At 35.0% G+C, this 11,717-nt stretch overlaps 2 protein-coding genes across 5 annotated transcripts; one reads left to right on the forward strand and one right to left on the reverse strand.

The window, feature by feature from the left end:
* The first annotated feature begins 2,241 nt into the window (after window positions 1-2,241).
* Window positions 2,242-5,070, forward strand: LOC108206867 (pentatricopeptide repeat-containing protein At2g21090-like). Of its 2 annotated transcripts, none has more exons than XM_017377292.2 (2): window positions 2,242-3,910; window positions 4,712-5,070. In XM_017377292.2, exon 1 carries the CDS (start codon window positions 2,315-2,317, stop codon window positions 3,881-3,883), a length of 1,569 nt encoding a protein of 522 aa, XP_017232781.1. In that variant the 5' UTR covers window positions 2,242-2,314; the 3' UTR covers window positions 3,884-3,910; window positions 4,712-5,070. The 2 variants fall into 2 exon arrangements, with proteins under 2 accessions (XP_017232781.1, XP_017232782.1); XM_017377293.2 differs by having other exon boundaries at window positions 4,759-5,070.
* A 1,373-nt stretch (window positions 5,071-6,443) lies between these two features.
* Window positions 6,444-11,138, reverse strand: LOC108209293 (probable pre-mRNA-splicing factor ATP-dependent RNA helicase DEAH2). 3 transcript variants are annotated; one of them, XR_010288817.1, is made up of 7 exons: window positions 10,624-11,083; window positions 9,742-9,944; window positions 8,537-9,621; window positions 7,976-8,206; window positions 7,631-7,869; window positions 7,429-7,547; window positions 6,444-6,855 (listed from the first exon to the last, which is right to left on the reverse strand). XR_010288817.1 is itself a non-coding variant. In XM_017380117.2 (7 exons), exons 1-7 carry the CDS (start codon window positions 10,897-10,899, stop codon window positions 6,732-6,734), a joined length of 2,172 nt encoding a protein of 723 aa, XP_017235606.1. In that variant the 5' UTR covers window positions 10,900-11,138; the 3' UTR covers window positions 6,444-6,731. The 3 variants fall into 3 exon arrangements, 2 of the variants coding, with proteins under 2 accessions (XP_017235606.1, XP_063943260.1); XM_017380117.2 differs by having other exon boundaries at window positions 7,976-8,101; window positions 10,624-11,138; XM_064087190.1 differs by lacking the exons at window positions 6,444-6,855; window positions 7,429-7,547; window positions 7,631-7,869 and having other exon boundaries at window positions 7,982-8,200.
* Between the last annotated feature and the right edge of the window lie 579 nt (window positions 11,139-11,717).

Here is an 11,717-nt window from a genome sequence, read left to right on the forward strand (position 1 = left end):
AAGTTCATTCAACTATTATTTTGGAATGAAGGGAATATAAGTTACATCATCAAATATGTGACCATTCACGTTAGGCGATTTTATCAAAATTTAAGTTCATCTTCGCTTGGTTGATGCAATTTATTGGATCAATTAAAATAGCCCGAGAATACAGATTAATCCATTGATCTATGATTCATGATTTATCAGAAATATTTCAGAAATCGAAGATCTTTGCCCAAATTCAAGTATAATTAGTAAACCGATAAGGTATTCTTGTAAAAATTAAGGGAGATTCAATATATATATATAAAGGAGAATGCGGGCGTCTCTAGAATCGCTCGATTCAGTCTTCTGATTTTTCTTAAATTTCGGAGAGAAAATATAGTTATAATTCAAAAAATCAGATTCAAGAATTCTAAAGGTAATACAATTCTTTTCCTATTGAATTGTAAATATGATACAATTCTTTTCTTATTTAGTATTTCTTATTAAATTCTGAAGATGATACAATAGTATTTCTTATTGAATTCTAAAGATGATACAATTCTTTTTCTATTTGGTAATCCTAAGAGAAATAAGATTATATTTATTCAAACTAATAATAATAGATAAAATACAATTTATATTTAATATTTGTTAAGTAATATATACACGATAAGATATATAGAAGAATAATCTAAATATATTCGAATCATAAAATTGGCGTCTCTGCAATTGTTCGATCCAGTTTATAATTTTCTTAAATTTCGGATATAAAATAAAATTATAATCTAAAAACCAAATTCAAATATTTTATAGATAAAAAGATTGCAAAGATAGTACAATTTTTTTACTTATTTAGAAATCATAAAAGAGCAGTATTCTATTTATTCAAATAACAATTATAGAACATATATAATTAAAAAAAATACAATTCTTATTTTCAAAAGTTATAAAATTTTTCTTTCAAAAAAAAAGTTGTAAGATTTATAATCTTATTTTATTAATTTTTTTCAAATTATATATTTAAAAAAATAAAAACCAACATCTCCCAGAATCTACATTTTCTAAACGGTTTCGTAGCGGTAAACTCACGTCGTTTCATAATAATCAACAAGAAAATAACATAAAAACATCTTTGACATATTCGCAACCTCATTCAAATGGTATGCATGGACTTACGACTAATCTGGACAATAGTTCGATTCAGTCTTATAATTTTCTTGAATTTCGAATAATAAATAAAATTATAATTCAAAAAATCAAATTCAAGGATCTTCTTATTTAGGACTCCTAAAAGAAATAAGATTTTATTTACTTAAACTAACAATCATAGAATAAACATAATTTATATTTAAAATTTATAAGGTAATACGTGCAATTTTATTTTCGATTTAGTCTTGTAATTTTCTTAAATTTCGAGTTGAGAATTAAGGATTATAAAGATAATAATCATTATAAAAAACTAATAGCACAAAAAATAGAATAATAAAAGAATAATATTTTTTAACTAATAAATAGGAATCATTAAATAAAAATAATAATAAATAAATAGGATATATAAAATAGGAATCATATATTGATTTTATGATAATCAAAATGATTCTTGATTAGTATTATGTTTGATGGGCACGGGAGGCGGCCCAAGCTAATTTTTATCTAAATAATAATAATTTTTTATTAGTATTGTGTTTGACGGGCACAGGAGGCGGCCCAAACTAATTTTTAACTAAATAATAATATTTTTTCTATTAGTATTTTGTTTGACGAGAAAGTGGCTAAAATAATATTTTTATCTATGTTATAATATATTTTTTTGTTAAAACAGGACCACGATTCAAAATAATTTTTATCCAATTATAATCTTTAATATTACAAGTTTCATATACTATTCTATTTCATAATTTATGAATGGAAATTAAACGCCGCCGCGAAGTAATCACACCTTATATCAAACAGCTTTTATAAAGCAAACAAATTTTTACGATAATACTCCTTAATATATCATACATGTAAAGATTCTTGATAGTTTGATAGAATATTAAATGAGGGCCACTTAAGCAAATTTTTATATTAATTATAATATTTTTTTATTAGTGATATGTTTAACGAGAGATGACTCGAAAGAATTTTTATGCTATTATAATATTAGTTCATATCAGAATTTTAAAAAAAAATCATGATGCCGCCGCGAAGCGCGGCTTTTTTCAATAGTTCTCGATAAAAGGGGATCCTTGATTCCTTGGAACCTTGCAATCAATTTTTATTTATTTTAAGAAAAAGCATCTAATTTTTATTTTTTAGGTAACTAAAATTAGCATTCGGTCGATTACACACGGTCTCATTACTATTCATGCGCATATCATACCTACCTTTCTTATGGAATTCCCGCCACTTCTGTACTAACATCTCAACTAAAAATCTGAACGCCACAATCAACTGTTACATTCGTGACAGGAATGTACATGATGCTCGCAAACTGTTTGACCAGAATCATATTACCCGGAATGTGGTGTCCTGGAATTCAATGATCAGTGGTTATGTCAAGACCAACCAAATTTCGAAAGCTCAAGAACTGTTTGATGAGATGCCTGTGAGAGACATTGTTTCTTTGAACACCATGTTATCGGGTTTTCACAAGGCTGGAAACTCGGAAAAGATATATACACTTTTCTTGGAAATGTTTAGAGGTGGGCTTAGGCCGACTGAGTTCACCTTCTCGACGGTTGTTAGCGCGTTGGTAGGTACAAGATTGAGTGTTTTGATTACACAGCTTCATGGTCTTACAATTTCCTCTGCTTTTAATTTGGATATTTATGTTGGGTCAGCATTGATGAGGGCTTACACTGATTTCAGGGATGTTGATGATATGTGTCGAGTGTTTGATGAGATATCGTTGAAAGAGGTGTCTGCTTGGAATGCTTTGATTTTGGGGTTTATGGACATGGGGCTGATTAATGAATCTCAGAGAGCATTTGACGTGATGCCTGTAAAAAATGTTGTTTCATGGACGACTTTGGTTAATGGTTATATTAACAATGGGAGAATTGATGAAGCTCGGTTTAAATTTGATATGATGACTGAAAGAAATGTGTTCTCGTGGACTGCAATGATAAAAGGATATGTGCAATATGGGAAGTTTTTTGATGCTTTTGAGTTGTTTATCTCAATGCTGAGATTAGGGCCTTATCCGAATCATTTTACATTTTCTAGTGTATTAGAGGCTTGTGCAGTTAGCTCGTCTCTTATGTTAGGAAATCAAGTGCACTCGTGTATTATAAAATCTGGAACCCCTCGTGATGTCATTTTGTTGACATCCCTTGTTGATATGTACGCAAAATGTGGGGACATTGAGGCAGCAAACCGCATTTTTGTATCAATGCCAAAAAAGAATGTTGCATCATGGAACTCGATCATTGGAGGTTATGCAAGGCATGGGTTTGCAACTAGGGCACTGCAGGAATTTGAGAGTATGATAAGTGTAGGTGTCAAACCTGATAAGATTACCTTTATTAATATTATTTCAGCATGTGGACACGGTGGACTAGTTGAAGAGGGTGAACGGCAATTTGCAGATATGGATATGAAGTATGGAATCCAAGCGGAAAAGGAGCACTATGCTTGCATGGTGGATCTATTTGGGAAAGCTGGCCAGCTAGAAAAAGCAGAAAAGCTGATTAATGAAATGCCTTTTGAACCTGATGTGGTTGTATGGGGTGCATTGATTGGGGCATGTGGATTGTATTCATGCTTGGAACTCGGGGAGTTGGCTGCAAAAGAACTTGACAGTTTAGAACACAACCATCCTGCTATTTATTCAATGCTTTCAAAGATACACGGTGATAAGGATGTTTGGGACAGTGTTAAGCTTTCTAGGAAGCAAAAGGCAGTAAGCTGGATAGAGTCATCGTGTACAATATGATGAGACTGGAATATTCTTACCACACAGGTACAAGCACCTTTGCTAGAAAGTCTTTGTTCGAGTTGTTAAATAGCTATAGTTAGATACCATACCAGTGTAGAGTAATCTAAAAGCATTTGTAGGCTCACTACAGCAAATTTTTATGGTTTTCAAATTCCCTTATATTTACAAGTAAACTACACCCAGTCACACGTGGTGAGTCACTTTCACTGCATACTTACATATCTAGGGTCGCGCTCAAGAGAGAACCAGTCCTTAAAATAGAACCATAGAACCACTAAGGTTCTGCTGCAGAACCCTAAATTTTAAATAGATTTTTAGGATCTAAATCTAAATACATGTTTTTTTCATGTTTTTTCATCGTTGTATGTGTTCAAAAATAATTTTAAAATATAATACATAGATTTTGACATTTTTTTGCATGTGAAGTTCTGCTGCAGAACCCTAACTAATACTTAAGTTCTGCTGCAGAACCCTACCTAATAAGGTAAGGGTTCTATGGTTCTCTCTCTAATGGTTCTCTCTTGAACATGACTCTACATATCTAATGACACAATGTCACTGTTTAAAAAAATGCAAAACTTAAAAGTCAAAACCTTGGATATTAATCGGGCCTTGTTGATAGCTGACCACAATTGCATTAAGCTCAACTAAGGACGGGGAAATGTTTGAATAGCTTTTTGGGCTTTGCGTTAGATAGAATCCTGTTTACTGAAAAAATTGCAAGTTTGCAGTGGTGTACTTCTGTAACTAATTTGTCTAGCTTGTGAAGTTTAACTGTGACGGTAGTTTCAAAGATGTAATTGCTTCCATTGGAGTTTTATGTAGGCGTAAAGTGAGAACCCTAACTGATGGACATTCTGAATTGATCTCAGCAAACTCACCCCTGCAAGCTAAAGTTTTGGCTATTGAAGAGGCATCTTCCCTTTCTTATCAGTTATCAACGTCAATCCTTGTTTGCTCATAGTGACAATCACAATTTTTAAATCAACGCGAGCTCCTCCTTGGCATTGATGTTGCAGACATAGACATTAACTTCCTTAATATATGCTTCTACAGTTATACTATATTCATAAAACTCATGCGCATTGGTTAGCTACATTGGCTCGCTTCATGTCATTGACAGCTAAGTGGGTGGCTTGTCCACCTTTTATTTATCCTCCGCCTTGAGGTGTGATTTGAATGAATCTCTTTGTTATTTCCTGCTAAAGAAAATATGTACTCCCTAGTGTGGGTTCAGGGAATCTTGTTAGTATTCTATAATTTGCTGTTTTAGCCTTCCTGGCCAAGATTGGGTACATAAATTTAACTTATCACTGATCTTCGACAACAATGTAAATTTACATACATTATATCCTACTTTGCATTTTAAGAATATTCCAAGTTTCATATGTGCCCAGTACAAACAAGTTATCGCAGTCGATAATAGGCTAGGATTTAATTTAGACTAACAAAGGTTGTCAGTTTGCCAACCAAGGGTATCGTTAAAAAAAGAACTTCACTCAACAATGTGCAAAAGAACGTCAGTCAACAATGTACTCGAATGAATGCAACTTGAATAGATTACGGTGAAGCAAGCTGCAATACTAAGGAGACAGTGAAGCTTTACGATTTTTTAAAAATCCCAGATTAATCCTTTAAATATATTTTACTATTTTACCGAATTCGATGGCACTTCAATTTAACTAGAAGTTCTTGATTTATTAAAAAATCTCATTTCCGATCCCACTCTGATTTGATTAAAAAATTTTAATTTATCGAAAAATTTCTAATCCAATTAGTTCTGATTCCTGATTTCTAGAAAGAATGTAATACATAAAAACACCTAGAAAAGAACATTTTTAAACTAGATAAGTCAATCCACTCGTGACAAGCAAAAAGCCGGGAAATATGACGACCAAAAAGCCATGGTTAATCCGGAAATATAAATTGATATAAGATCATGTTAGTCATATTCTATTTTCTAAACTTAGAGCATCTCCAATCATTGAAAACCATTAGCTAAAAGATGAGCTGGCATACTAAAAATAAAAAAATTTGACCAATAACTCGAAAAACTCCTCCAACCACACGCAGTAATTTTAGCCAACCTCCTATAGATGACTAAATTTGTAGAACCTTCTACAGGCCTGTAAGAGATCTGTAAGAAATCTGTAAGAAGATTGCACATCATTTATTACTATATTGAACTAATATATTCTATTTTAACAATCTAAAATATTAATAACATACTATTTTTAAATTATTGTCAACCAATATAACCAATACCATTGAAGCAAAATATCTTACAGGTTCAACAAATTTTACATAATGTCTTACAGGTCCCATTTAGCCAACGATTATAGATATACAACACGCCGTTGGAGATGCTCTTACAACCCGCAATTTTCTAACCACCATGAGAAAGATTGATATCCATTTTAGGCATTTTTCTGCCATTACTTTCACAAAATTTACAAATAAAGAAACTCCAACCAGACAAGTTTTTTTTTAATAAAAACTTCAAAATCTTAGCAGTATCGTCAACATTGCTCATCATCTCGTATCATAACAAGGTGTATGAATTTAAGAAAATGAAACACTGATAATAATAGATACCAAAGGAGCTGTCGAAACAAATAGAATACATGTAGTGCTGGTAACTGTCAACAATAAACTTAAATAGAATATCTCAACGTCTGCATGTTCACCACATTTTTGTAGGGAGTTAAGGGGCTGTAGTGAGCTGATTGGTTGGTCCCATAGTCCTGAAAAAAACCAGTGCTCCAGAAAAATAGTAACCATTTTACCGACGCAGCCAATAAAAGCCAACAAACAGCTCTAACAAAGTTGAGGCCAATGATAGTTTCTACTTTTTGGTTTTCGCATCTGCCTCTCGCTCCCTCTTTTTGTACAACTTTTCAAGAACACGCCTTGCTTCACATTGAGGAAAGTTTGCAAGATCAAAGTAGTGTGGTGCAATATCAATCAACCTGATTCATCCACATGCAAAAACACCAATAAGAAAACTAATATAACCCCCACCAGCATCAAATAAGTGAAGACAATTGATTCTAAACGCCATTGCAATATTAACAAAAAACTGAATCATTGAAATATCGCAATCTACCAATAAAAAATGATACTGTAATTTTTCCTTTTTTCCCAAGTGACACAACTCCCTTTCTATAAAACAAGCTATTGATTATGTCCGTCATGTCTGGATTATATCATAAAACAGGCTATTGCTGCAGTAGGGGGTGACTATCAAAGCAGTATCTTTAGAAACATCATATTGATTTCTTGTGCGAAGGTCATAGTAGTTTGAAAACAACATATGAACATACTGTTTCCTTGTTGATTAAAGAGGATATCATATTTAAAGAACTATCAATTTAAAAAAGCGAAAGCTACAGCACTGAGAGTCTAAAACAGCCTTCCACAACCTACAGAACAAATTTATGTCTCTTTGTTGAACAAAGACAACAGTTATGATCTTTCAACAACAAAAACATGCAAGCAACATCATATTATCGAAACCTACTGCAGTAAGAAAGAATACTGACCATTCACCACGAACATCTGTTACTGTGCGGATAAAATTCCTGGTTGTCAAGACATACTCGTTATAAATTACCCACTCTGGTTTGTGATCCAGGCAATTTGATGGGTGTAGATGAACCACCTAAAATGAGGCATTAATTAGCATTACTAAACAGCAATTAATAATTTCTAAAAAAATATAAGTTGTGGAATTTTCATGCATACCTGGTTATCTTTGACAGTTAAATAGTGTCCAGTACGTTCCAAGTGAGCCACCTGCATGAAATATCCCGATAACATGGCCTTTCTAATGTTGATGTAGTAGTCCCGGCTGTTGAAGTCAGTGCTGCAGAGTTTTAAATTAAACCTAGCCATGATGCGAGCTAGCTGCTGCCTCACATTATCTGCAGACTTGAGTGCCCTGTGGTTGACAAAATTCTCGTAACACCATGACTGGTCGTCACCTGGAGAATTGAACAAGAAGCTCATAAGCACTAGAATCAGACAATAATTGCATGCATAATCCACTTCTTAGGGTGACTGCAGAGCAGAGTTGAATTCAAAACTTACTGTTTTGTTTGTAAGCATGGTACACATTCAAGAGTGTGAGATGATCCCCGTCTATGTGGCCAAACCGAGCTTTAGCTTCATCTGCAGCTTTCTGAGCTTCTCTAGGCCGTACAAAGCAATTGGGTACTAAAGAAAAAATTTGTTATCACAGAGGAGGCCCACGGTAGGTCAGCAGATGCATAGAGGCGAGACGATACCATTGCTTCAAGAGAGAAAACTGAGAAACTGCAACTATATGTACCATATGCATCAGCCCTAGCTACAAATTCTATGGCACATGCCAACAGGGGACATGCAACCAAGACTTGATAGTCGCTGATGATGAATTACGGAGATGCATGCATCTCCCACAAGCATACATGCTTGGGCAGACATGTTTTTACATTTAGAAATGTACTCCCTATGCATGTCCACGTATATGAGTATTGAGTATAATGCAAATGCTAGAACAGATTGATGAAAGGCGCATGAGATGGCTTACGGCACCTCATTTGACATCATCAACCGACAAACAAACTGAAAAATCATAGAGAGACAAGATAGATAAAAAAAGGCACAGACCTGAAAGCATAGCTGATATAGACAAAATCTCGTTCGAACAGTTGAACTCCGGGCTGACAACAAGCATCTTCCCCATTTGTGGGTCAAGGGGCAATTCGCTCATGATTTCACCCAGCCTGGTCAAATTTCCTTCATCGTCCAAGGCTCCCAAGTAATTCAGAACCTCTAATGCACGCATTAGTGTCTCTGGGGCAGGAGGGTCCATAAAATCAAAATGGACCAGATCATCTATACCTAATTTTTTTAAAGTGAGAACTGTATTTGCAAGGTTTGACCTTAGAATCTCAGGGTATGTCTGAGGCTGGAGATCATTTTGGAAGCTTTTCTCTGTGTATAGTCTAAAACACTTTCCTGGTTGTGTTCTGCCTGCACGACCTGACCTCTGGTGGGCACTTGCCTTCGATATTGGTGAAACCAGCAAAGACTCAACACGCACTCGTGGGTTATAAACTTTTTGCTTAGCAAATCCAGGATCTATGACATAAACTATGCCATCAATAGTCAAAGACGTTTCGGCAATGTTTGTGGAGACAACAATCTTCCTTCCAGCTGGACCATTTGGTGTCAAAGGAGGAGGAGCAGGATCAAATATTTTCTGCTGCATAGCTGGAGGAAGTGTGGAGTACAGAGGCACAACTAATGCAGGTCCAGCGGTATCTCCAAAATTGCCGATTTCCTTTGTTATCTTCCGACAGGCATCTTCAATTTCCTCCTCCCCAGTAAGAAAGACTAGTATATCACCAGGAGGTTCACATGTATGTATTTGAATAACTGTACGAATTGCTGCTTCAAGGTAGTCCCTCTCAGGCTCCTGCGTATAGAAGATCTCTACTGGGTGTAGTCTTCCTGGAACCTTCATCAAAGGTGCCCCAAAGAAGTAACCCTGAAACTTCTCCGCCTCAAGAGTAGCACTCATCACAACTAGCTTCAGATCAGGTCTATTTTTCAATACTTCCTTTAAAAGTCCGAATAGAACATCTGTTGCCAAAGTCCTTTCATGAGCTTCATCAAGAATTATCACTTTATATCTTTCAAGAAGTGGATCTGTCATTGCTTCTCTTAATAGCATACCATCTGTCAAGTACCTGCCAGAACAAAATACAAGTACAGGAATTAATTTCAAGTAAAATGAAGTACAATTTCATTAAACCAGTAAAACAAGAAGTGTTTGATTGGGATTTATGTTTTTAAGGGAACAAGTTTACTTTAGAACAGTTCGTGAACTGCTGCAATCTTCAAAACGGATGCTATAACCAACTTCTTCTCCAATAGTTACGTCCATCTCTTCAGCAACTCTACGAGAAACCGACATTGCTGCAACCCTACGAGGCTGGGTGCAACCAATTATGTACTTCTTACGTTTATCTTGGCTTTCCAATTCAACAGCTTCCAGAACAAATTGAGGAATCTATATAACAAATGTGAATAAAATTAGTCCAACAAGGAAATAACAAGATGTATACAGATTATTTACAGCCCAATTCATAACACATGAAATTACTGCATAAGTATAAACAGGCTTAAAAAATCACTTAAAATCCGACAATAAAAAACATAGAAGAGTAATTAGACTCTCTCTCTCCCTCCCTCTCTCTTGAACACACACACAAGAATAACCATTTCTCTCTCTCAGGTGGAAATGTAATGACATTTGCTAAACTGAATAATTTTAATTTCTTACACATTCCTCTATTTGATTGTATCAAAAGGCCCAATGGATTGGGATTTCCCTATTGGTCGGTCCAGGTCATTCAGGGGAATAAAAAAAACTTTGGCATCATAATTGTAAATCTTTGGCATATACCAAACTCAATTCATATACATACAATTACGAATGGTAAAAAAGGCCCCCCTACTACTACAAACAGCTGCAAGATACCCATACATAAACAAATTTTTTCACCTCATCTATACTCAGCAAACATCTAACTACTAATTAACATCAGCCGGCCTGTATTACCCACTTAACAGAAACAAATATAGAACCGAATAATAAAACACAAATTCCATTCAAAAATCTGCAAATTAACAAGATCAAAAATTTCATCATAATCGAACCGAACCGAACCGAAACCGAAAGAACTAACCTGCGTAGTCTTCCCACTCCCAGTCTCCCCAACAAGAATCAGCGTCTGATTCTCCTTCAAAGCCTTAAAGAATTCATCTTTCTGATGCCAAACAGGCAAAGTCTTCCTCTTCTCCAGAATATCATAATATCTCTGCGAAAACGGCCTCCCATTCCACCGATTAATCAGCGAATTGACACTATTCGAAACGGCGCCGTTTGTTTTGTTGAGCTTGGAGATTGCACTATCATCAACCACATCGAACAAGCTCACTTTTCGCTTCCGCTCTGTACCCATCACGAGATTTGCGGAGGAGATTGAAACTTTGGATTTAAAACCCTAAAAATTTGATAGATATAAGAGGCTTATTGAGGGATCTAGGGTTCTTGACTAAACCCTAGAAGATGTTAACGATTGGGGGCGTTTGTGAACCAGCTGTGTATGTATATAAGGAGGAAGTGTTTGGCACGAATTTGACTGTGGAGGGGTGATTTTATTTTGCCTAACCGTTTTTGTTTTGGATTTTAAGTCCGTCCCAATAGATTTTAGGGGTTTTTTCATAAATATATAGGAAAAAGTAAATTTTTGCAAATTTACTTTTCTCAAGAATAGCTATTTGCAGTTTTACTACACTAAGTTTCTAAATTGCAAAAATACTACCCCTCCGTTCTGCAACTGAATGCAACCACATGCAACTGAATGCCTGATTTCAAGTTCCAGTTCTCAAATGTCATTTTCGACCTCATCCTTGGAATCCATATATATATATATATATATGACATTTGAGAACTGGAACTTGAAATCAGGAGTTGCAGTTGCATATGAGGTTGCATTCATTTGCATATGGTTGAATGCAATCTCATATGCAACTGAAAACTGTAAGTTACAATTGATGTATGGGTGCCCCTGGCGGGGCCATTAAATCAAAATAGAATCAACTGAATGCAACATCATAAGCAACTGAATTTTTTTAGGGTGGGGTGATATTGTGGTGGATTTGGGTTGCAGGCCCCGCAGGGGCAATATTCAACTGAATATGCAATCTCATAAGCAACTAAATGCAATTGAAAACTGTAAATTACAACTGATGTATGGGTGCCCCTGGCGGGGCCATT

Source organism: Daucus carota, chromosome 2 (assembly GCF_001625215.2).
Source record: "Daucus carota subsp. sativus chromosome 2, DH1 v3.0, whole genome shotgun sequence".
Lineage (NCBI taxonomy): Eukaryota > Viridiplantae > Streptophyta > Magnoliopsida > Apiales > Apiaceae > Daucus > Daucus carota.

Excerpts from the sequence above, each read along its gene's own strand:
- LOC108206867 (XM_017377292.2), top strand. The coding sequence starts at position 2,315 with ATGCGCATATCATACCTACCTTTCTTATGGAATTCCCGCCACTTCTGT.
- LOC108209293 (XM_017380117.2), bottom strand. The coding sequence starts at position 10,899 with ATGGGTACAGAGCGGAAGCGAAAAGTGAGCTTGTTCGATGTGGTTGAT. Across the intron at positions 9,945-10,623 it reads GGAGTGGGAAGACTACGCAG|ATTCCTCAATTTGTTCTGGA; the intron begins GTTAGTTCTTTC and ends TTTGTTATATAG. Across the intron at positions 6,856-7,428 it reads ACAGATGTTCGTGGTGAATG|GTTGATTGATATTGCACCAC; the intron begins GTCAGTATTCTT and ends TGGATGAATCAG.